Source organism: Eurytemora carolleeae, unplaced genomic scaffold, assembly GCF_000591075.1.
Source record: "Eurytemora carolleeae unplaced genomic scaffold, Eaff_2.0 scaffold1713, whole genome shotgun sequence".
Lineage (NCBI taxonomy): Eukaryota > Metazoa > Arthropoda > Copepoda > Calanoida > Temoridae > Eurytemora > Eurytemora carolleeae.
In genome coordinates this window covers 18,691-45,894 of record NW_019397771.1, presented here as the reverse complement: position 1 = coordinate 45,894, position 27,204 = coordinate 18,691, and the positions used below count along the sequence as shown (strand labels likewise).

Below are 27,204 nucleotides of genomic sequence, written 5' to 3'. Positions count from 1 at the left end.
GAAATATGTTCCCACCAAAATTCATGATTTTGAACGTCGACTTTGGGCTCAAACTCTGTAATTATACATCGTGGAAACGTCTGAAATGAATCCTAAAATATTTGTCCACAATAATGCATACTCAGTTCAACCACCATTCATTGCAGGTCACTCCCTTTTAAACAAATCTAAAAACTATGACCATTTGCACCTTCACATCGATCATCGACATTGAATCAGAATATAAAAGTTCCAGGTCGTCATTAAATTATCATTTTTTGTGGGTAACCCTGTATATGACGAAATCATGAATTTATTGTATTCATAAAAAGTATTAATGTATAAGGTATCATATATATTTATTTAGCAGACTTATTTATGTAATATATTCTCAAACCCATCTCGTCTAATGTAATATGTGAATATTTTGAATCAATTTTGTAAATTGTTTTCTTTCCCTTCCAAGTCCCACCTTCCTGGACCATTTCTTATGTTATATTAACATAAGAACTAAATATATTTTTTTTAAATTAGAATTTTTACAAAAATAGATGCTCCAATGACATCTGTTCGTAAATAGTTTTGATTATGTTTACGATGAAACTAGTTCATAAGCTGTCCAACCAAGATCTGGAGAAGATTGAACTAAAGTTATATTGAGGATAATTACAATCTCTGCTAGGTGAATATATGATGAAGGAAGATATTAAGATGCGGGATACATGGACGGAGGTTAGATCTTGTACAGGGAATACTCTTAGTCCTACACAAACCAGGGAACCCGAAGCATATATACATTTATACTGTATTTACAGAGGTCAAATCTCACGGGATCAAGCAGTTTTCTAAATCTTTTATCGATCAAAGGATTAAATCAATTTCTCTTCAATATTCTAAGGTCGAAACCAATGGCAGGGATAATTAAAATTGATGATTTAACCACATAATTCTGAAATTTAAAAGTTGTCGCCGTGGATATTGAGATCAAGTATCGTAGATTTAAACTATTTCTTACAAAAGTTTTCACTTTAATAATATATCTAATATATTTACTAATTATATTATAATGGTTTATTCACACACAAAAATATACATCAAACCTATATTAAGGATGTATAGTCTAAATGTGTTTAGCATTTTTTGAACATAATGCTATTAACTAGTTCAACTTTAGAACACTTTTATATTATACCCATTTAACATTTATTTCATTAAACATTTGAATAGGGTTTCCAACGCAAGTGGATTTTACTTTCGCGCAATTCCAGGCAATTCTTCACGAGAACAGTTGCGCACTATTCCGCGCAACAAAATTCCGATTTGAAAACCTACTTTTGAATAAATAAGCTAATTTCAATGTTAGAAATATGATTAATGATATGAGACTTTAGGAAGTAAATATGCTTGTATTTAGTCAAGAGTATGTTCAGAAGATTTCAAATGTTTTAGGATGGTTTTGCAACAGGTGTTTACATTTCAGCTCTTAGGTGATTAATAACTCTTGTTATGGAATAACCTCCATTGATCATATTGTAGAAAAAATGAGATTTAAAATCAGCAAATGTTTAGTGATCACAATATCTTTAGGAAATAAATCTATCCTCTGTTATCTCTGGTATCCCTGGTATCCCTGGTATCCCTGGTATTCCTAGTATCCCTGGTATCCCTGGTATCCCTGGTATCTCTGGTATCCCTGGTATCCCTGGTATCCCTGGTATCCCTGGAATCCCTGGTATCCCTGGTATCCCTGGTATACCTGGTATCACTAGTATCCCTAGTATCCCTACTATCCCTGGTATCCCTGGTATCCCTTGTATCCCTGGTATCCCTGGTATACCTGGTATCCCTAGTATCCCTGGTATACTTGGTATCCCTGGTATCCCTGGTATCCCTGGTATCCCTGGTATCCCTGGTATCTCTGGTATCCCTGGTATCCCTGGTATCCCTGGTATCCCTGGTATCCCTGGTATCCCTGGTATCCCTGGTATCCCTGGTATACCTGGTATCCCTGGTATACCTGGTATCCCCGGTATCCCTGGTAAGCCCAGTATATCTCGTAAACTAGTAAATCATTTCAATTAAGGATAGATTTATATTGAACTGTGCAGGAATTAAACTAATCGGAATTCTATCTCTTCTCTGTGGTGAGTAATTTTCCAATCCATTTCATTTTTTGAAAACATTTTTATTCAAGTTAGAGTACATTTTTTCCTTCAATCTATTTATCAAAATAGAACTTTTCTTATGCAATTGTATTACATTTGTCCAATAAATTGAATTGTATTCATTAAATTAATCAGAATAGATGAATAAGTGTTCGTTTAGTATCCGAGAAGGTTAATAGCATTTAATTTTGATAATTTTGATAATTCACATAATATTTTCCTATGACCAGAATATTTCATTGATTTTTTATGTGAAAGATGGATCCCATGTCGAGCTTCGACATCCGTCTTGTGTTTACATAACCGCCCAGAGACGGTACACTGCAGTACAAAAGATGCGTACACCTCTGAAATAACTTTCCTTGCATTATAACCTTGATTCAAAAATAAATTTGATTGCGTTCATCTAATATTATGATTTTATTCATCTCATGATTTGCATTCGTTCAATGAATTTGATTGTAGTAATAATTGAATGGATCGGATTTATACATTTTTTCAATAAATCATGATTGTATTCATCCCCAATGAATCATGACTGTTTTCATCCAATCATTAAAATTGCATTCATCCAATGAGTGTATTGCATTCTTCTAATGAAATAGATTGGATTATACAAGTGAATTGGGTTATTCCAATATTTTCTAGATTTATGCTTACCGTAAGGATTCTATAAATATAAATATATAAGTCCCATGTTTAATTTACAAAAGTTGACATGAAGGTTTATTGATGATTGTGACAAAAAAGTTGTAATAAGAACACTTACCTCAAAATATAATTTTCTAATCCCAATATCTTTGCATAAACCATTTTAGTTTAGACCTAATTACATTTCAAACTGGGATTTTTTTACACCGGCCCAATGTTATCCCTGGGTCAATTGACAGTAAGTAACAGTAACATAGGCTGCGCTTTCTTACTAATACATCAATCATCTCACAAGGAAATTATATGCATTTTTGAATCCAAAATACAATTCTTCTGTATAGCAAGTTACATGCACTTATGTACTCAAAGAAATGGTTTAGATCTTAGCAAAGCTGAGAACATTTTTGTTTTATCTTTTCTTCTTAAACTATATTATGTGTGCATGCATACTATATAGTAGAGCTCAGAGCAAATTGAATTGAATTGGTTTTGTGGTTAAACCCATACATTTCACAAGCAGATAATTCAATCCTTTAAGCTTTTCTTTCAACTCCAGGTAGAAGAAGTGAATTATAGGAAACAAAATCTTTTCTTTTTTAACTAAACAAAAACAAGATTGTCTCGGAAATAAGGAAATAATGAAGAAATCTGATTTAAAGTCGGCATCGATGGCTTGATTTTTATTAAGCGTCCTTTAAAATTGTGTTTAAGCTCTGTTAAGCTGTCACTAAGACTGACTCAACTCTGTTAATTGTCAATTCTTAATTCTGCTTTGATACCTGTTATAAGTACATACTTAAAAATACATATATTCTTGGTACCTGGATAGTGGATACTGTTTAGTCCTACTGTATATATCTAGGTTCTGGATACTGTTTAGTCCTACTGTATATATCTAGGTACTGGATACTTTTATTCCTACTGTTTATATCTATCTAGGTACATGGATATATTGTTTAGTCCTATTGTATATATCTAGGTACTGGATACTGTTTATTTGTACTATAAATATCTAGGTACCTGGATACTGTTTATTCCTACTGTATATATCTAGGTACCTGGATACTGTTTACTCCTACTGTATATATTTAGGTACCTGGATACTGTTTAGTCCTACTGTATATATCTAGGTACTGGATACTGTTTATTCCTACTGTTTATATCTATTTAGGTACCTGGTTACTGTTTAGTCCTACTGTATATATCTATGTACTGGATACTGTTTACTCCTACTGTATATATCTAGGTACCTGGATACTGTTTAGTCCTACCGTATATATCTAGGTACAGGATACTGTTTATTCCTACTGTTTATATCTATTTAGGTACCTGGATACTGTTTAGTCTAAGTGTATTCATCTATGTACTGGATACTGTCCTACTGTATATATCTAGGTACTGGATACTGTACTACTGTATATATCTATAGGTACTGGATACTGTCCTACTGTATTTATCTAGGTACTGGATATTGTTTAGTCCTACTGTATATATCTAGGTACTGGATACTGTTTATTTCTACTGTATATATCTAGGTACCTGGATACTGTTTAGTCCTACTGTATCTCTCTACCTATCCCTACTCCCTCTACCTGCCCTCCTCTGGACAACAATATTTCTCCAGCTTGGCGTCTACTTAGGTATGCAAAGTATACAAAGAGTTTTATGTAAAAGTATTCGCAGATGTTCTACAGAAGTATTCATAGGATTAAGGTTTTACAGGGTGTTTTTGATGAACTTTAATCTTCTCTTTTTCTAAAACACCTGAATGTTATTCTTATTTTATTCCTCACTAATACTTACATAACGCCAAGAAAACAAATAAATATATATTTTCAAATATTATAAAATCTTAGATTTAAGTAATTGTTTTAAGTTACTAGTAAATCAGTTTCCTATCTATAGTTTTAATCTCCAACAAAGAACATTTATTTTTTCTGACTAGTAATTGTGTTCTTTAAGAAAAATATTTTTCCCAGGGTTTGAAAGTTATCTTTTTTATTTGTTTTGTTTAAAATTATATCCTTGAAAGAGATATTTATTGGACATGGTAAGAGCGTATTTTGATTAAAGTTTTTAAGTAACCTGCAGCCTAGGATAAAAGAGCTCTGCTAGCAAGCACTCTGCACTATCTGCACATATGGAGGGAGGGAAGGCCAAGCGATCCTGAACTCCGTGCTCAAATAGCTAGCTGCCTCCTTAACTACAGTACCCACAGCCGGTGTACTAAGTCAAGAAATAGGAATAACAAAGAGCTAATATTTCTAATACTAATCCAGTTTTATGTCCACTCCAATTAGCGATAGGAGCCATTTCTGGAAGGGTCAGTGTGGTAACAGTTCGCCCAATAACGTTTCACCCAAAATAATGTTTCACTCAAAATAACGTTTCACCCAATTCACGTTTCACCCAAAATACCTTTCACCCAACTCACGTTTCACCCAAACTACACTAACTTAAGAGTTTCACCCAAAAAAAGAATCTTGCAAAATTTATTTTGACTTTTTAAAAATTATATCTTTTAATTTATTAAAATTGTATAGATAAGGTTACAGTATTTAGACTCTCCCGTTTCAGATTTGAGTCGATATTCATGGCTATTTTGATCAATAAGAATGGGCTTCCCCCTTTTTGAGGAGATGTACTTAGCTACATGTAACTGTGCCGCCATGGTCAGATAAAATGTGGTTTTGCAGATTTCGAACAAAAAAGTTGCGGATTTACAACAATTTGCATTAATATATTTGTATATATGAGTCGACCCACTCAGATTAGATTTTTTTAAACCAATCTAAAAACATTCCCACAATTCTCTTGTTTTTCCCAATCGAAATTTGAGGCAAATCGGTCCAGGGGTTTTTGAGTTATGATCGGAAATCATAATTCATCGGCAATGTATGTTTTAGAAGAATGAAAAAAAAAATTGGGTGAAACTCTTTAATAAGTGTAGTTTGGGTGAAACATAATTTGGGTGAAACGTAGTATTGTGTGAAACGTGAATTGGGGGAAACGTCATTTTACCTAAAATTGAGTGAAACGTTTTGGGCGAAACGTGATTGGGTGAAACGTTATTGGGCGAACTGTTACCACACCGGAAGGGTCCTTTCCCTGCTCTCTGAGCAGAGCTGTTAAAAGAGGACAACTCCGCATACATGTGGACAAATGGAGTGATTTTCACGAAACATTCCTAATACGCCACTCCTAAAACCCCTTATCCTTTTCTCCTCTCTCCTCTAAAACTATGTATAACCTTTTCACAAGCAGTTTGACAAAGAATTTCTTGAAATTTTCAAAATGTTGCATTAAGAATGATTTACACCAAGCTAAGGATTTTTGAAAAGTGCTATTTTTCATTAATTGTTTTAAATCTCCATTGAAAGAGGGCGTGCCCGGTTCCAAACGGTTCTCTTTACAATTTACATCTTATTGAAAGAAAATTTATGTTTTATGTTCAAAAATGGATTATATATATATTACTGTGTTTTTATATAACAATTACTTTCAAATATATGTACATGAAACAGTCAAAAAGAATGAAATTGTTAGAATGTCTTGCTTGTCATGTAACACTGTCCAGATATGATAACAATCACATCTTTCTTCTTCTATATGCTAGTTTCAGTTTTGAAGAGAACCGGCGTGAATCGGACATGACACTCTATAAATTAAGGGTCATCTAAAAATAACGTCTCTAATATAAAAATATTTAATTAGTGTTAGATATATTCCGGATATCCTATTCTTCTCTCTTTATACCATTTCATTTCACATTTCCCACTGTATGAATAAATGCAAAGGTTTTAAAATTACAACTGCCAACTGGTCTGAAGGGAATGGGATTAAATTGAAGTGGTGGTGGGAGGGGGGCGTAGGGATGGTTTGATGACGTGACAAAACTGTAGAAAAGGGCAATACAGTACAGCACAGACAAGCAATTAAATGTGAGAAACCTTTTCCATTTGATGGATCGTTTAAATGTGTTTCTTTAAGCACCTCACACATAAACATGTAAATATTGCGGATGTTTTTGTGTATAAAGGTTTCATATAAAACACAAAAGAAATTCTTTCTTTCAGTAAAGTTTTTCTAAAAATTCAAAGATTGAGAAGAAAGATTCTGATGTAATCTAAGTCTATGGCAAATTTGGAGAAATATTCAGTTTTATTTTTCTACCTGCATTTAGACATTTAGTCTCTGATATTCATGAATAACAAGTGAATTCAATTGTTATTATTTATCCATATTTACTCTTTGGTAGAAATAAATGAATATAAAAGATATTTATATTAGAATCTTATGATTTCCATTATTTACGGAATTTAATATGAATTCTAGCCAGGCTAACATTGATATACTTTACAACATAATTTTCAAATATTGAAGTACGTATGTACAACAATTTATAAGAAATGTTTTGAGTTTTGTCCGATTTGGAGCCCCGCCTTTTTAACAAATATATCCAGGGTGTCTTAAAACCCAGTTATTTGATTTAAAATAAATCAAAATGCAGTTAAGTAAACTGTGCAGAATATATGATAACTCCACATTTTTTCAAGAACATATTTTGGTCTGGGTTGATATTCTTTTGCATTTAAAGAACAATGTTAACCAAAATTAAAAACCACAACAAAAATAAAAGTAAGAAAAAGCTTAAAAATAACTTATATAATTATCATTTCGTGAGATTTGTTTCTGTTGTAAGATATAAACTAAATATTATAATTACAACATCTACTAACGATCTTTACCACAACTCTTCAATTTCTGATTTTGACCGATTTTCTATTTTTAAACAATATTAATATTTGGAAATATTTATTGTTTAAAGAGTGAAATTTATTAATTGTTTCATTAACTAAACATTTAAAATGGGAATCTCATAAATATTGAAAAAGGGCAGCAACGTATTGGGATAGAAAAATTTTAATAAAAAATTGATTCTAGAATATATTTTAACTGCTTTCTTAGACACCCTGCAGACTGTATACATATATATATATATGATATGGTAATCTACAGTTTAAAGGATTGTTTGTCTATTAGATGATACAAGGAAGGATTTTATAAGAACTTAGTTTAAAGGGATAAAAACCGAGTACTGGGATTCAATCTAGAATTGTATTATAATACAAAGGTGTATATATGGCGGGGTGTCAGTTTCTGGGAAAAATCGTTCTTTCACGGGAACGCACGGAATTATCAACAACGATGTTTTTGTTCCGAAAAAATAACGAATACATAGAACGCTCTCTTAAGAATATTGGAAGAAACGGTAATGGATTGAAAAGAACGATCTGAAATCTTTCTATCAAGAACGCGATCTAAATCATCTAGAAATAATAGAAATGGGTGAAAATTGTAGAGTTTTAATTTATTTGTATAATTGTAAATTCTGTAGGTTTGAAGGGGTTGGCCGTTTTACCTTCCTTTACCCAAGCTCTTCTCGTTAATCGAAGTCCTTCCCCCCTCAACCCATTAAAACCCGTCCCTTGGAACTGTTCTCGGAACCGTTCTCTATCAAGAACAAAAATAACGGAACGGAACGGGGATGGAACAATTGAAATAAGAACGAGTGATTCAGCTGAAGGCCCTCGTTCTAGAACGAGGAACGAACAATTAAAAAAACAGGCACACGCCCAGTCCTACCGGTGTAGAGAAATATAAATATTTTTTTACGTTTCCCAAACACCAAAGAATGAAACATTTAAAAACACGTTACAAATATTAGGAATTTTTAACTTTATAACTATAGGGGAAAAAATATTAAGAAATATCGGCGCCAGGGAGGGGAGGGGTCCCCGGCCCGGAAGAGTCTAACTCAGATTCTATGGTCCACCGATAGGTTTCTCTTTTATAAATCTATTTTAAGGAAAGAAAGCTAGTAAACTATATTAGTGTCTAACTGATCAGGAAGCGAGGGGATATCTTCAATCAAGAAATTACAGCTAATTGATTGATTGATTGATTGACTGATTAAGTTTTTTGTTTGAATGGTTCAGCGGATTTTTTACATATACATTTTAAAACTGATATAATAGGAAGGGACCGACAAAAAAGGGGTGTTTAGGTAAAAGCGAAGAATTATGGAAAAGAATAAAATGTCTTTATAATAAAACTATAATGTAAATCAACCCAAAAATATATATGTGTCTCTATACGTATGTGCAAGGATTTTTTTAAAAGATTTTTGTTTACGAATGTGTTTTTTGTGATTTAATTTTTTTACTTTTGTTTCAGTCGTTAAGATAATTTATTATTATTCATTATAAACTTCAAAACAATTGTCAAGGGGGGTGGTAAGGGGGTGCAGAAGAGAGGGATTTATACATTCGTTATATCAAATAAATAAAGCCAAGGTTGACATTTATGGTTAAATTTAGTTCTAACTGGTGTACTGGGACTAGGGCTGGGAAAATACAATTTTGTAAATTATTCCTGAACCAAATTTTTGTCAAAATTTTAGAATAAAACTAACGGAAGTGTTTAAAAAAATAATGAAAGTTCCTTTAATGAACAAAAAACTGTCTAGTTATGAGCTAAAACGAACGGTTACATTATATGCCTATCTGTTCCGTTAATGTAACTTATCGTTAACCCTACAAAGGCTGGGAAGTCTGAATATATGTATGTATAGCCTGGGGTAGCTCATTGAAAAAAATTAAACCGATAACTTTCATAGTTTGGGTGCTGGGGAGGGTTGAACAAAAATTGTTGTTTTAAACAAAGATCAAAATGTAACACATGTTTCTACATCCATTTTTCAAGGGCTTTTTAAATATATATTTTTTAATATCTGTGGCTTTAGTAACAAAAATGTAATGGGCTATTTTAGATTTTTTTACACGGCCCTCCTGTAGCCTACCCTTAAAAAGAATAATAATTACAAAAATATCCTTTAAATTTCTATTCATTAAAAGTTGAAAAATAATTCACGGTGATAGTGCCAAAAATAAGAGTTCTTGGGGAAAAAAACTAGAGGGGGGTTTGAAAAGGTGCTAACGTGCTCAATTCTATAGTGTCCTTAATATCTTAATTCTAACTGGTATACTGGGACTGTATCTGGTATACTCTAATTCTAACCAGTATACTGGGAAGCTATATTTGGTATATTCTAGTTCTAACCAGTGTACTGGGACTATATTTGGTATATTCTAGTTCTAACCAGTGTACTGGGATTATATCTACTATCTTCTATTTCTAAATGGTGTACTGAGACAATATCTGGTATATTCTAGTTCAAACTGGTGCACTGGGACAATATCTGGTATATTCTAGTTCAAACTGGTGTACTGGGACAATATCTGTTATATTCTAGTTCTAACTGGTGTACTGGGACTATATCTGGTATATTCTAGTTCTAACCAGTGTACTGGGACTATATCTTGTGTATTCTAGTTCTAACCGGTGTACTGGGACTGGTGTCTGCCATAGGAGAGTCAAGATGCTACACAAGTCTGGTGAGTCGAAAATAAAATAAAATTTTAATTGATGTCTAAATAGAATTATTTTTTAAAATAAATTTCATGTTTGTAATTTGAAACAACAAAAAATCCCCTTTTCCCCAAGTGTGTTTTCATCTCAATTCTGAATTCCGTTTAGGTTTTATCTTCCTAATACTTTAAAATTTCAAAGTTACTAATCCCTAAAATGAATGTTTTGACATTTTTTTCAAATTAGAATTAGCATTAGAAATGCTTTGTCCTTAAGCTTATCTCAGTTAAAAATTATAATCTGTAATATATAAGATATCTATTTACATTTACAAGGTTGTTTGAATGAAAATTTGCAAATTAAACAGTATTTATGTTGAGTAATATTAAATTAAAATTGATGAAGGTTCGTAGTTTCTAAAGATAAACAAAACTTCTATAGTTCAAAATAACAAGTAACATTTGTGATCATTGGTATTTGTATTTCCAAGTTTTGTATTTTTCCAGACGTATACATTTTGAATAGATTTGTCCCCAGGTCACAATTTTTAAGATCGTCTTGTGCAAACCTACGGATTAATTTTATTCCTCTATGAGATATCCCATGTAATCGTACCTTGTAGGGTTAACTACAATTTCAACACTCAAGCACTTATCTCACTATAGCTTCAGTAGAAGTAAATATTTCCATTTAGTGTATAGCGCCGATTTAAGGATTTATCTCTAAATGGACGATAAGATAGATAGAAAGATGTTACTGCCATGCAATTTCTATTGGTTCAGAATAGACAATAAACACATGACTAAACTCTGATTGGATCAGGCGCTTATGGACCTGGCATACAAGAGTGATCTCTTAAATTCAAAAGTTGTCACAGAGAATATAGAGATCAAGCGTTGTATATTAGCTACATATCAGAAAAGGTTTTACTTCCGGTAAAATATCATTGTAATTTATATTAGTTACCTAAGCAAGCGGCCAAGTCAAAGCTCTTTTTCTTTTTCAGATATCCACGCTCTTTTTCCAGATTTTCCAGTTACTAAAAATCCGCCCATCAGGTGGATATCTAAAGAAAGAGTAAAGATATTCAGTATTCCCCCTCTTTTCAGATATTCACCCTCTATTTAGAAATACACCATTTTTTAGATATCCACCCTCTTTTCAGATATCCACCCTCTTTATAGATATTCACCCTCTTTTTAGATCTCCACTCTCTTTTTAGATATCTACCCTCTTTTTAGATATCCACCCTCTTTTTAGATATCCACCCTCTTTTTAGATATCCACCCTCTTTTTAGATATCCACCCTCTTTTTAGATATCCGTCCTCTTTTCAATAAATTCCACAAAATTCAATTTTTAAAATGTTCTTTTTATAGATAAATAAATAAACATAGATAGCTTATGCAAAATCACCAAGAATTGTACAGTCCACGAACTAATACTTCTAGGGGTCACAGTGTACTTCAATGATAAGCGGGGTAGTTTGGTGTTTTAATGGATTTCATAATTATTTACCCACTCAGGAGTGAATTTTATTTGGAGAATATCAAATTATTGCACTGAGCAATATATCATATTGACGAGAACTGAAGAAGGACATGAGAAGGACTAAACTAACTTAAATTTCTCTCTACAGAACTCATGTACACCACAAGTACTCAATGACATAAGAACAGCCAATGTTCACAACCGACCTAGTTAATCTATATAATAGGAATATCTTTAAAACATCTCTGTACATTTATATCTTTCAAGATGAAAAATGTCGTCTTATGCGCAATCTATCTTTATCTATGGTTCTTTTAACCGTAGTTTAAGATTCTTGCTAAAGATAGCCCATGGATGAATATTTTGTTTTTATGATAATTTTATGATAATAAATGTTGTTAAATGTTGAATATACAGCGGACTAATCTAATATAAAGTTATTGTATAAATATGATAATGTAATAAAGTAAACAGAAATATTTCTCGGGAACTAGATTTCTTTATGGGAGAGGAAAATTTAAATTTTAAATGTTAATTTAGGTAAAAAATGTGAAAATTTGATTTGAGCCACTTTTACCCAGTGTACGATACTATTTTTTTAGGTAAAAATTGTAAAAAAAAAACACTTATTTTTATCCAGTGCAGTGGTACAAACTTTTTGGGTGAAATTAGTTTTTAAAAAATATTAATGTCACTTTTAAAGATTAACAACCTTTTTGAACACAGATAAATTAACACAAACTCCAGAATTAAAGTGAGAACCAGAAAACTGTGGAATAGGAAGACGACTTTCAAACACAAGATTTGAATTTAAATAGTCCGATGAACCATGAGATACAGCAATTGCTCAGTGTACACAAATCTTTTCACATAATGAGGAAAAAAAAAATTTGCGTTGATACAACATCAAATTCAATTCAATACTATTCTAATGTCGGACGAATTTATATTCCACAGTTTTCTGGTTTTCTTTTGGCAATGTTAAAAACTGTGCAATTGGGACTGCTCATGTTCAGTGTTTTGCAAAACTGTGCAAAATTTTGCAAAGTTGACTAGTGCAGAAAACTATCCCTTGTGTACACTATGAAGTAACGATAAAGAGACTGTTAACATAATATCAAGTGGAACTCCATTACCAGTTGTATAACCTTTTTAAAAAGGGTATATTTAATATATAGCCTATTATATTAATAATAGGCTACAAAGACAATATGTTTGAATAAAATGTTGAAAATATCCTTGTTCTTCTTAATGTGGATTTAACTTAATGGTGTTTTTTCTAAAAAAAGTAAATTGCGACAATAATGAAATTGCCATAACTCTACTTTTTAAATATCTAAAGAGCACTGTTGTGAATTAGGCATACAACTCTATAAATGGAGTGGGGGGCCGGGGGTAATTGAAGTTTTGTTAACTATCAGAAACTTGTTTTACAATTTACGGATGATGGCTGATTACATTTTTACAAATTCGTAGATTTTATGCCAACTAATAGAAAACCTTTCTCAAGAACAAAAGACAGACTTTTTTTCAAAAAAACTTTGGCTTAAAGGGAGTGACCGGCTATGTAAGGTAGTTAAACTGAGTATGCAGTGTTGTGGAAAGCTTCTTTCGGATTCATTTGAGACATATTAAACTTTTTAAGGATCTGTAAATCCTGAGTTTGAGCGCAAATTCGATATTAAAACTCCTACTTTGGGGGTGGATACGTTTTCAGAATTATTTTTTTTAAATTATTAAATAACGACGACATAAAATGTAAAAAAGTTCTACAATAAACTACAGACGTCATGTATAGGAACATGTTGAGAAAATGAAAATTAATCTTATCATCGAAAATAAGCAATCTTGTTCAATTATTAGTTTCTATTATCTCATTATTCTGTTTCTCATTATTCACAAAGATTTTCGCAGATTTTCTAGAATTATTATTGAAAAGACGACATTTGAAGAATTTGAAGAAATCTGCGAATAAATTCAAAGAAAATTAGAAATTCAATATAATAATGGAAACGAAATAATCGATTTGAGCATTGATTTATTGACAAATTTCTTTTGAGAAATATGTTCCTAACCATCTAATTAGACTACTGTATAATTTTTACTTTATTTTTCGTTGTCGTTATTTAATAATTAAAAAAAAACTAATTCTGTAAACGTATCCACCCCCAAAGTAGGAGTTTTGAACGTCGAATTTGCGCTCAAACTCAGGATTAACAGATCTTTAAATGCCTTAAATGAATCCGAAAGAAGCTTTCTACAACACTGCATACTCAGTTCAACTACCTTACATAGCCGGTCACTCCCTTTAAAAAATAAAAACAAAATTACACATTTTATCAATGATAGCGACTTTTTACTTGTAAAAGTTTATCATGTGGGTACCCTATTAGCACCAGATTTTTTCTTATAGATCGACTTTTCTTCAAAACAAGTAAAAAGAGAACATGTTTGGAAACGAAAGTAAGGCTCGGAAAATGTTTGCCAAACGCAGGATATTTCCTAATTTTTAACGTTTGAAGATGTGTTTCAGAATGTACAAAACACAACATTAAACATTTTTCCTCTTTTCTTTTATTTTTGCAAAGATGTATGTAACCAAAAACTGAAGTATAATTTACTGATGAAAATCCCATTTAGAAAGTTAACCCCAAAAAGATTATATATATTTTACCAAATCACTGAATAGCTCTGGAAAATATAAGATTCATTATCAAATCTTCTTAATTAATCCTTTATAATTAAAAGCCCACAAAATATTGCATGCAAAGATTTTTGTGTGGCATTTCAATCTTCTTGGAAAATTGTTAATGTACATATATCATATGCAAGGAAGATAAACAAGGAATTAAATGCATTTAAAAGGTAGCTGAACTGTAGAACGCCGGTTTAAATCCTGAATCACAGATTCAAATACTTATGAATCTTTTAACTTTGAATCGGTGATTCAAGATTTGAACCAGCAGAAGGTAGTTCAGCAACTCAGCTCAAATTCATTAAATTCTGTTCTAGGAACCTGATATACATCTTTGTTTAGATAAAAGTGTACTGCAGTTTACGAAGGGAATATAAACAAAACTAAACAGCACTAGAACTGTTTACATTGTCCCTCTATACCACCGCGCAACTACCAAAATTTGAATATTGGAGCAGTTGACACCTTCTCCTTATATATAATTCCTTATTTTGTCAAACGTCCATGATGTCCTAATCAAACGTATTGTTTGTTTTTTGTAAGTTTTGAAAAATGTAATAAAAAATTCAACCTAAAAATTTTCTGAAAATTATCTAATAATGATTTTAATCTAATTTGAAGGCAAAGTTCCTTTTAAAAAAAAAATCAATAAAATAATGCCATTATTATTTTTCGCCATTTCCGTCCTGCAAGGAATCAATTATTTTGAAATCAGAAAATTTATATAAATCCAATTGGAAAGGAAAGCCCTAAAAGCTCTGTTTTTTCATTAACAATTCAAAGCACGGTTAAGACCTGGAAATTACTCTGCACTTTTTACAAATATATAATTCTTCTCTTAACCTTAGATCCGAGATTTATTAAAAAGATCAAACAATTCTCAGAAAACAATGGGTGATTTAGAAAATTGTAAAATTATTTGAAATATTTTATGCTGAATACACTTTTTATGTAGAAAAAATTGTACTAATACTTGCTATAAATATGTTTCTGAAACTGTAGTTTGTATTTGATTTAAAGGGAGTGTTCGCGAAAATGAAAGGGGGTATAGGCTCACGTAGATTTAACGGTTCTGTCAATATTCCAGAAAGCTGTGACTTTCGATCACAATTTGATCCATCAAACATAATTTGTAAACATTTTTTCTTTTAAACTTTTTTGTCGGCATATGCATTTTGAATGAAAATGGATGAAATAAACAAATCCGTAAAGTAAAAGATTGTTGAATTATAAAACAAATCACGTTTGATTTCAAATAGAAGGAACCGAATGCTGCTCACTCTGGTTAGTCCGGGGTGGGCTTAATGCGATAAAAAAGCGCTTTTGATCGCTACTAACCTTACTTCTATCTGTTGCGTCTATCAGGAGAAAATTGTTAAAGACGTCTCATACCGAATAACTTAGCGTCCATACAAATTGAGAAAATTGCAACATTCGACTTAGACCGTAAAAAAATCAATTTGATTTCAAACAAATCATTCTACTGTTTAGAATACAATACTGTTATGTATTTAATTGTATAGTATATGATACTGTTATATATTCTACCGTACAGTTTAGTATACGATACTATTATGTATTTATACTTAATTCTACTGTATTCTACTGTATAGTGTATGATACTGTTATGTATTCTACTGTATTCTACTGCTTAGTATATGATACTGCTATGTATTCTATTGTATTCTACTGTTTAGTATATGATACTGTTATATATTCTACTGTATTCTACTGTTTAGTATATGATACTGTTATGTATTCTACTCTATTCTACTGTTTAGTATATGATACTGTGATGTATTCTACTGTATTCTACTGTTTAGTATATGAGACTGTTATGTATTCTACTGTATTCTACTGTTTAGTATATGATGTTATGTATTCAATTCTATTCTACTGTTTAGTATATGATACTGTTATGTATTCTACTCTATTCTACTGTTTAGTATATGATACTGTTATGTATTCTACTGCTGGCTGAATCTATATTCTCTATTACTATCCTAATCTACCAAATCAACCTAATTTACTTAGCAAAGGTAAGCTAACCTTTCATCTATCTTATTTATGTTTTTGTTAATTCATGAATATTTACATAAAAAGGAACTGATTACTTGCCTTATCCTCTAATTCTTTATTCCTTTAATCTTTGCAACCTACTGTTGTATCTTTGGTATTTTAATCTAAGATCATTCTAGATCATATAATCAAAGTTTGAAGTATAAACTTATTTCCTCACCCCTGGGTGTTTAGTAACTTCCCAAGGGAACTTTCCCAACGGCAACATCCCAAGTGCCAATTTTCTTAGTGAAAAATTTACAAATGTGCAATTTCCCAAGCGGAACCTTTGGGGGCCTAACACTGCGGCTAGGATGGGATAGGGGACGAGCGCTTCGAGTTTAACAGATTAGGGGGGGGGGCAAAGCACTGCGGCTGGACCACACTTGGGAAGTTGCCAGTTGGGATATTGATCATTTGGTAAGTAGTCACTTGGGAAAATACCCTTGGGAAAGTACCTAATATCGTCCCGTCGTGGACATTCCTTGCAGAGGTATCTCTAATAGAAGAATCAAGCATTTATCCTCAAATTTCAAAGTACCCACACGTAATATCTAAATCAACGGTTAAGATTAAATACACTGAACACACTACACAGAAGTACCTCCGCGCGGGTTACTAAGGTGTTTGGAGTTAAAGATCAGAGTTTGAGGCATCGATGACATTTATCACATTTCTAACCTTAGCATAAACATACTACATAGTTTAAAAATTACAAAAAGAGGCAGTTTGCCTAAAGCAAAAAAAAGAAGAGATTGTGTTTTCTAGAAAAAAAAAATTATTAAAAAGTAAATTGTAAATTGCAAATATAATTTTTTTTCAGAAAAATGGCATTGATAGATTAGAATGATAAAATATTTAAGAAATTTTTTGTGCAAATCTGCGGTAAGAAAATGTGGACAAGAAAAGAAACAAATTTCTAATCGATTCAAGGAAAAAGTTCACAAAAGTTAGTTAAGCGGTTTTATTTTCGTACAAAAAAAGTATTTTGACAAAGAAAATTTGTGAGTAATGTTAACCTGTAAAGAACGCTAAATCCCACTCATTACGCGTACATAAGATCAATATAATATAATGTATTTCACTAATCTTGAAACTTTTTTACATTCTGCCCTTCAGTTGTAAAGCCAAGATAGTTTAAAAGAAAATCAACAATTACTATAAATAAGGCAATGAATTGAAAAATAGTTGTTGAAGAATTAAAATACACAGAAGAAGAATGACTTTTTATACCGAAGTCACACAATTTAAAAATTCTAATACGAAATGAAAAAAGACGAATCTTTTTAATATTTTGAATTTTCTACACCAGATGCATAATCGCTAAAAATATATTGGGATCGTAATATTTCTATCAAAATTCGATTTCAAGAGAGATCAAAAAATTTTAATCCAAGACATAGTATTTTCAAGTTTAACAAGTTGAATTAAAATTAAGTTTTATCGAGAAATAAAATGAAAGTTTAAATTCCTTGCAAGAATGGAAATTCTGGTTAAATACGAAATTTGGATTATATTTTGAGAGAATTTTAAAACTTTATATTGAAGAGCTTAACACTATCTTGTTGAAGGGTATAGTGAACAACACTTTTTAGAATCACTTACTTTCATTTTTCACATTTTGGAGAGAGATATGAAGAGGAGAATAGTTTTTGAATCCATATTGGAATTTATATTGAGAGTGATAACCAGAAAACAATGGAAAAGGAAGTCGACCTAGCAATACTTAATGGGACTGTACAAGAAAATGAAAGGGGGTATAGGCTGAAACCTAGCATTCGAGAAGTTGATCGATACCCATGAGAGTTACATCTAATGTTCCTGTCTCAAGAAATTGATAAAAAAAGTGTCAAATTTACATGAAAATCTATAAATATGAAATTTTTGAAAAAAATAGTAGGTTTTAACATATCATATTCAGCTAATATACGCAACCAATTTAAAAACGACGATATCCCAGAGAAGCCTATGTAACTTAGGTTTGCTCCTATTATTGTTTGAATTTGGTATTTTTTTATTTTTAATAGATATAATTGATAATATAATAAATACTTCCGCATCACGTGACCAGAACTCCCACCAATGGCAGTGAAGTATACTAGTCACGTGATTTAGATTGAGACAAGTGATAATGATACTGCACTGCCATTGGTGCGGGTTCTGGTCATGTGATACGGAAGTATTTATTATATTATCAATTATATCTATTAAAAATGAAAAATTAAATTCAAATTAGCAGCAAACCTAAGTTACTTAGGCTCCTCTGGGATATCATAGTTTTCAGGTTGGTTGCGTATTTGCTAAATATGATCTGTTTAATCCTAATATTTGTATACAAAATTTTATATTTATAGATGTTCGTATAAATTTCACACAGTTTTTTTTATCAATTTCTCGAGACAGGAACATCAGATAAAACTCTCATGCTTCGGTTTCATCCTATACCCCCTTTCATTTTTCCTTTGCAGTCCCTTTAAATTGTCTTGTTTCAAAAAGTCGTCTTCCTATTTCAGATTTTTCTGGCTATAAATGTAGTAAAAATATTTGAAAATATTAAACAATGAAAATATAAAGGACAAAACAGTCCTCTCATAAAGCTGTCCCTCTGATAGATTTAATGAATAATGCTGTATTAGATATTTAGAAGAAAGAAAACTATATAAGTTCATCATGATCTAAAAAACATCCATCCTTGTAAGTTTATGAAACTTGTAAAACTCCTCACCTTTAGTTTCTACCAAACTATAAACTTTTATCCTACTTAATCTTCAACCTTCTACTAGATCCTTCTAAATACTTTTATATTACTTTTACATAGGAAGTAATGGGTTTCTAATATCTATCTAACTGTCTATCAATTTCTATACCATATATCTGTTAATGCATCTCTATCTATTTATTCATCTATTTTTCCATCTTTCTATCCAACTATCTATTCATCTATCTCCAACTATCTGTCCATCTATCTTTACAACTTTTCATCTATCTATCTATCTTGGCTTCTATTCTATCAGTCCATCTTATTTTTTTTCTAATGTATCTATTAGGTAATATGTATATATTGTGAATGTATACCAATACACCAGCCAATATTCAATTTCCCTTTTCCTTTTATCCCCACAGATAGATGGATGGATAGATGGTTTGGTAGATGAATAGATAGATGGGTAAATAGATGGTCAGGTAGAGAGACGAATATATAGATGGTTTGGTAGATAAATAGAAAGATGGGTAAATAGATGAATAGGTAGATGAATAGCTAATCTAGATATGTTAATAGATAGATGAATATATAGATGGATAGATAGATGGAGATAGATGGGAAGATGAATGAATAGATAGTTGGATGACTTAGATAGATATAAAGATTGATAGATGGATAGATAGATGAATATATAGTTGGATGGGTAGAATACAAGGATAGATAGATGAAAAGTTTGAAGGGTAAAATACAAGAATAGATAGATGAATAGTTGGAATGGTAGAATACAAGGATAGGTAGATGAATAGTTGGAATGGTAGAATACAAGGATAGATAGATGAATAGTTGGAAGGGTAGAATACAAGGATAGATAGATGGATAGTTGAGAGGGTAGAATACAAGGATAGATAGATGAATAGTTGGAACGGTAGAATACAAGGATAGACAGATGAATAGTTGGAACGGTAGAATACAAGGATAGATAGATGAATAGTTGAGAGGGTAGAATACAAGGATAGATAGATGAATAGTTGAGAGGGTAGAATACAAGGATAAATATATGAATAGTTGGAACGGTAGAATACAAGGATAGATATATGAATAGTTAGAACGGTAGAATACAAGGATAGATAGATGAATAGTTGGAAGGGTAGCATACAAGGATATATTGGTGGATAGTTGAGAGGGTAGAATGCAAGAATAAATAGATGAATGGTTGAGAGGGTAGAATGCAGGGATAGATAGATGGACAGTTGAGAGGGTAGAATACAAATGTAGATAGATTGATAGTTGAGAAGGTAGAATGCAAGGATAGATAAATGGATAGTTGAGAGGGTGGAATGCAACGATGGTTTGATTAGTAATTTGTTAGGAAGAATGCACGATGAAAATGTTTACTTCAATAGGGAATATATTACATAAATTTGAACTGCATACCGCCGGTTAAAGTTCTAATCACTGATTCAAATCCCTCCTTAATCTTTATTTTAAATCGGTGCAGTGGTTCAAATTTGAACAGTCAGTAGGTACTAGGTAGCTCAAATTCATTAAAGACAATTTGCATTTCAATAAGTTTCCTAGTTTGTTTAAAAATAAATGTTGAATATCTTACTTTCTTTTAATATTTACAAAAAATTGTGATAATCCAAAATCATTATAGTAATTTTTTCAGCATTTATTTCTTCACCCTGGTTTTGCACTTAATAAATCAGATTGTGTGCTATTTTAGTCACCAAAAAAAAAAATTTGAAACAAAATAAACTGAACTTAACTTAAGTTGGTGAGTTACTTTTAAAATTGAATCTTTTTGAATAAATAAATATATTTTTGAATAAAAATCTGAATATATATAAAACTGCTAAAGCTATATATATGCATTGAATTTAAAGTGTTGCATAGTATGATATATAGTGACAGTCGAATAAATGTAGAAGAGAAAAATTTCAGAAATACTAAATAAAACTTAGAATAGGAAATATCTTTACAGGAAATTTACGAAGTTATAGTCTGGCAAGTACTTCTTTATTTCTTAGCTTCAACTTTATCCCGTCGGTTCAATTCATTCACATCAGAGGCAGTTCAACTTTATCCCATCGGTTCAATTCATTCACATCAGAGGCAGTTCAACTTTATCCCATCGGTTCAATTCATTCACATCAGAGGCAGTTCAACTTTATCCCATCGGTTCAATTCATTCACATCAGAGGCAGTTCAACTTTATCCCATCGGTTCAATTCATTCACATCAGAGGCAGTTCAACTTTATCCCATCGGTTCAATTCATTCACATCAGAGGCAGTTCAACTTTATCCCATCGGTTCAATTCATTCACATCAGAGGCAGTTCAACTTTATCCCATCGGTTCAATTCATTCACATCAGAGGCAGTTCAACTTTNTTTAACTAAATGCAGGTAATTATATTTCCCAATACTCTTCTTATTTGTACACTCTATCCTCTTATTCACTTTATCTAACTAAATGTTGCATAATTTGCATAAAGTAATATGTATGTCTATCCTGGATGGAATGCAGAATATATTTTTTTCTTGGTCTGATTCACCTGGGCACAGCCGGAATTTTTTATGCAAATCTCATCATGAAGCGCGCTGACATTGTCAAATTTTCTAAAGGTTTATACTCTGCTCCAACAAAGTTTCATGTATCCTGCAGTAAGTAATTTAGAAAAAAAAAGTTCAAGAAATCTCCTTAGCCAATAACTGCGTTCAGCCAGGTTCAACATGATCAAGGAGCACCCCCTAGGACATGAACTCCCATGTCACATCGCTGATCCTTCTCAGAAAGTTTTGATTAAGATTCCACAGTAAAGCTGTTTCTGAGTTCCACTGTATCTGCTCGTGAAGTAGGATAAGGTTGGAGGTTTAGGAAGTTGTAAAGGGGTATCAAGAGATCTTCCGCAAATTATCCCAGCTTTTCCTCTGATTTTACATCTTTCCATCTTTCCGCAAATACAACTAGGAAGCTGTCTCTTTATCCAAAGTGTTGTTAGAGATTTTCCATAAGGGCTCCAGGAGCTGAGTAAGTTAGGTAAAAAGCTGGATTGGTATAATGTACTGTCAGAATTCTTCAGGAATTTTTAAGATTATTTCTTCCTCTATTTGATTAATTACCCTCTTGTTTATGTATGGTCGGACTATACGCATTTAAGCATTTCAGGATACTGCTTTCTCAGTTCTTAGGCGTTAATAACAAGGAAAGCTCGGGAAAGGTCTTACACAGACCATGGTCTAGGATCAACTTAGGCTTTTCTTTCTCTAACTTACGTATTAACAATTTAACATTGTCCTTCTTTTCTAGATGTCTCATGTAAGTTTCTTATCTGATAGAAAGATAATTTGGAAAGGGAAAAACAATCGCTCCTTAAAGTACGTCATTAAGACAACCATTATATAGTTTGATAAAGAACGAGCTCAGTAAATTTATCTTACAGGTTTACCCTTGAAGAGTTAAACTTTTATAACGAACAAAGAAAGATAAATGGATGTTTCATGGGAAAAAAGACTAAATAAAGATATTAAATTACAAATGTCGTCTCTGATATTTTTATGGGAAATGTCGTCTCTGATGTTTTCATGGAAAATGAAATGATTTTTCTAATTTGCTAAACCTTTGCAACCAAGTGTCGAAGACCTTTGATATAAATTTCAATCATTCAAAGTTTGAAATATGAAAGGTTTACAATTGTTTTTAATTAATTATTTAGTCAAATATATATCTATCTATCTACACAATCAGGTTGCAATGCAAAGTCATCGATTATCTTTCGCCACATTTGTATATATTTGATATTTCATACTAGTTTTGATTTTGTTTTTTAAAATAATATTTCGCTTACAACTTGTTTTCGAGCATTCCAGGAAAATATGAAAATGTCGTCTTCATTACCAAAAATCCTCGAGACAGGAATAAACGTTTTTATAAGTAACTCTCAGATCATAAAAATTAAAACATATTATGAAAAATCAACTATATATAAATGTGGCGAAAGATAATCGATGACTATAGGTTGTAATATCTGAATGATTTGTTTGAAATTAATTTGATTTTTTGCAATTTTCTCAATTTGTATGGACGCCATGTTATTCGGTATGAGACGTCTTTAACAATTTTCTCCTTATAGACGCAACAGATAGAAGTAAGATTAATAGCAATCAAAAGCGCTTTTTTATCGCATTAAGCCCATACACCCTTTCATTTTTCGCGAACACTCCCTTTAAAATATTGAGATTTATTCTCAATGACAAATGAGCCTACACAATCGGTTAAAATTAGCAGAACTTTAAAGATGAATCAGATAGAATTTATTCTTTGTTGGGTATTACAATGCAGCAAGGAAAATAAGGAAAATCAAATTGTTACCTTATGATTATATTAAAGCTTATCAGATTGATGTAATTAAATAAATAAATGATGAAAATGTAAATTCGTATACATAATACATATACATATAAACAATTTGTTTATGAATAAAATGTTATAAGAAGATTGTTGCGTTTCAACTGATATACATATATTTATATATTTTACAGGATACATTACAGAACAGATTATACAGAGAATACGGAACCTTAGAGTCATTTAGCAGAGCAGTAGATCATTTACAGTTTAAGGTAAATATTAATTCACCCTATACCTACCTAGAACTCCCCTGAATACCTTCCTTCCAAACCTACCTAGCACTCCTTTCCCTACCTTCCTTCCACACCTACCTAGGACTCCCCTACATACCTTCCTTCCACAATCCACACCTACCTAGAACTCCCCTGACTATCTGCCACACTTACCTAGAACTCCCCTCCCTACCTTCCTTTCACACCTACCTAGAACTCCCCTACCTACCTTCCTTCCACACCTACCTAGAACTCCCCTACCTACCTTCCTTCCACACCTACCTAGGACTCCCCTACCTACCTTCCTTCCACACCTACCTAGGACTCCCTTCCCTACCTTCCTTCCACACCTACCTAGGACTCCCCAGTCCCCTCCCAACCTTCCTTCCACACCTACCTACAACTCCTCTAACTATCTGCCACACTTACCTAGAACTCCCCTACTTATCTGTCTCACCTTTCTAGAAATCCCCCTACCTTCCTACCTGCTACATCTACCTAAAACTTCCCTACCTCTACCTACCTACCACACCTACATAGAACTCCCCTACCTATCTTTCCACCTACCTAGAACTCCCCCTACCTACCTGCATGCCACACTTACCTAGAAATTCCCTACCTCTACCTTCCTGCCTCACTTAACTAGAACTCCCTTACCTACCTACCTATCTACAATCCTATCTGTCTACCTACCTACCTACGTACACAACCTACCTGCTTACCTACCTAGTTCTCCTGCTGTGGTGTTGTATCTAGCTCTGACTACAATATCTCTGACTGGAGAATATCTCAGGAATTAAATTTTCCGTTTACATGTTGTCAACTCATCAATAGAGAGGTAGGAGGAGAGGGGGATGAGAGGGAAGAGAGTTTTTTCTTCCTAAAATTTAAGATACAAAAGTCGGGCTACTAGCTGATATCCCGTGATAAAATGGAATAAGCATATTAGTTGATATTTCTTATAAAAATAAATTTTAAAGTCATGTTTTAAGCTAAAACTCTAAAAAGGATTTTCAAAAAAAAACAGGTTTACTTTCTCTTATTTTACATTTGACTTCTAATGTATAGAATTATTAGACATAAAATCATACTTTTGAATTTTATTTTATATTTTAGAATTTCTATCATATCTTTCCAAGTTTTCCTATAATCGTTTAATGTTTATATTTAATATACACTATACACTATACACTGTACAGATTCACCTAAAATATTTAGAATATTTATGATTTTATCTAAGACACTTACTCATACCTTAAACTACAGGGTGTCCCAAAAAACATGGGAATTCAGTGACGAATTCGATATCGTCTTTTTAAATAATTCTTTGATTTAGTAAAGTGATACCAACTGAGAAAGCTGTAATCTGTAAGAGTTTCGTCTGCTATGTTCACATTTTGTTTGTTTATGTTTTGACTGCAACCGGTTGTACTTAGTAAAACAAGAAAATTGCAGTATACAAACAGAGTAAACTTGTCCGTCTTCACTGTTCATCTTGCGGAGACATTATACACACATCTTACAGTCTTCTACCCTTTTCATAAAATAAACTCTAGCAGACATAATAATATTATGGCTTTTGAAATTAGGTATTACAATGCTAATTCATAGCAAAGACGATATACAATTCGTCACTGAATTCCCATGTTTTTTGGGACACCCTGTAGAATACTAACAATATTTTCATTATTTCTTTACTTTTTTACAACATTTCAATTTTTTTTTCATTATGGCCATGTATGGCCCAGCTAACCTGGGAGCGCCCATCTTAAAGTATTCTCTTTTTAGTCCCAGCTAACCTAGGAACGTCTGCGTAAATGTATTCTCTATTTAGTCCCAGCTAACCTGGGAACGCCCATCTTAAAGTATTCTCTTTTTAGTCCCAGCTAACCTAGGAACGTCTGCGTAAATGTATTCTCTATTTAGTTCCAGCTAACCTGGGAACGCCTTCCTAAATGTAATCTCTATTTAGTCCCAGCTAACCTGGGAACGCCTACCTAAAAGTATTCTCTATTTAGTCTCAGCTAACATGGGAACGCCTACCTAAAAGTATTCTCTATTTAGTCCCAGCTAACCTAGGAACGTCTGCCTAAATGTATTCTCTATTGATTCACCGACAAAAGGTCAAACGACACAAGGTCAAACAACAAAGGGTAAAACGACAAAGGGTAAAACGACAAAGGGTCAAACGACAAAGGGTAAAACGACAAAGGGTCAAACGACAAAGGGTAAAACGACATAGGGTCAAAAAATGCGACAAAGGGGCAAATTTTGTTTAAATTTTGACATCTGTTACAGTTAGTATTTATTTATTATTATTTAGGGTTAGGTTAGGTTAAGACACTTTCTGGGCCTAGCGCTGCGGCTAGGACAGGCTAGGGGGCCGAGCGCTGCGGCCACGGGTTAGGTTAGTTAAGACACTTTCTGGGTGAACCTCTCTATTAAGTCCCAGCTAACCTGGGAACGCCTACTTAAAAGTATTCTCTATTTAGTCCCAACTAACCTGGGGACGCCTACCTAAAAGTATTCTCTATTTAATCCCAACTAGCCTGGGAACGCCCACCTAAAAGTATTCTCTATTTAGTCCCAGCTAACCTGGGAACGCCTGCCTAAAAGTATTCTCTATTTAATCCCAACTAGCCTGGGAACGCCCACCTAAAAGTAATCTCTATTTAGTCCCAGCTAACCTGGGAACGCCTGCCTAAAAGTATTCTCTATTTAGTCCCAACAAGCCTGGGAACGTCCACATAGAAGTATTCTCTATTTAGCCCCAACTATCCTGGGAACGTCCACCTAAAAGTATTCTCTGTTTAGTCCCAGCAAGCCTGGGAACGCCCACAGCCTGAAAATATCTATGCTTGTCAGAATGAACTGGATTCTAGAGAGAACAGGCATACTCAGGTAAAACAAAAGTTTTCTTTCTTTCTTTTTCATAATGGTAATTTGATGATACAATATACGCGTTATTTCTTTCAACTTATATTTTTCCTTGCTAACTTTAGTCCATAGAAGAAGAAAAATATTTTCCTTTCTCTCATGTATATCATTCTATAATCTTGAATCCATTAATCTAATTCAGGCTTCATAAACATGATTCAAGAGTCCATAAAACTGAGATTATTGATCCTTAAACCTATAGAACAGTTTTATAGATAACGGATTGTAAACGGTTCTACAGATAGTATTGTATATTGTATGGATTGAAGGAAATTATTGTATATTATATGGATTGGAGGAAAGTATTGTATATTACATGGATTGGATGAAAGTATTGTATATCGTATGGATTGAAGGAAAGTAATGTGTATTGTATGGATTGAAGGAAAGTATTGTATATTGTATGGATTGAAGGAAAGTATTGTATATTGTATGGATTGAAGGAAAGTATTGTATATTGTATGGATTG

At 32.4% G+C, this 27,204-nt stretch overlaps 1 protein-coding gene across 1 annotated transcript in view; it reads left to right on the top strand.

Moving 5' to 3' along the window:
• The first annotated feature begins 1,105 nt into the window (after positions 1-1,105).
• Positions 1,106-27,204, top strand: part of LOC111715848 (CD151 antigen) — a 28,134-nt gene continuing 2,035 nt past the window's right edge. The window contains exons 1-8 of the mRNA XM_023491237.1: positions 1,106-1,566; positions 2,088-2,123; positions 4,331-4,435; positions 10,191-10,252; positions 16,358-16,450; positions 23,718-23,798; positions 24,529-24,636; positions 26,613-26,699. Of these exons, the coding sequence (XP_023347005.1) occupies positions 1,521-1,566; positions 2,088-2,123; positions 4,331-4,435; positions 10,191-10,252; positions 16,358-16,450; positions 23,718-23,798; positions 24,529-24,636; positions 26,613-26,699 (618 nt within the window). The 5' untranslated portion in view covers positions 1,106-1,520. The remainder of the gene's footprint in view (positions 1,567-2,087; positions 2,124-4,330; positions 4,436-10,190; positions 10,253-16,357; positions 16,451-23,717; positions 23,799-24,528; positions 24,637-26,612; positions 26,700-27,204) is intronic.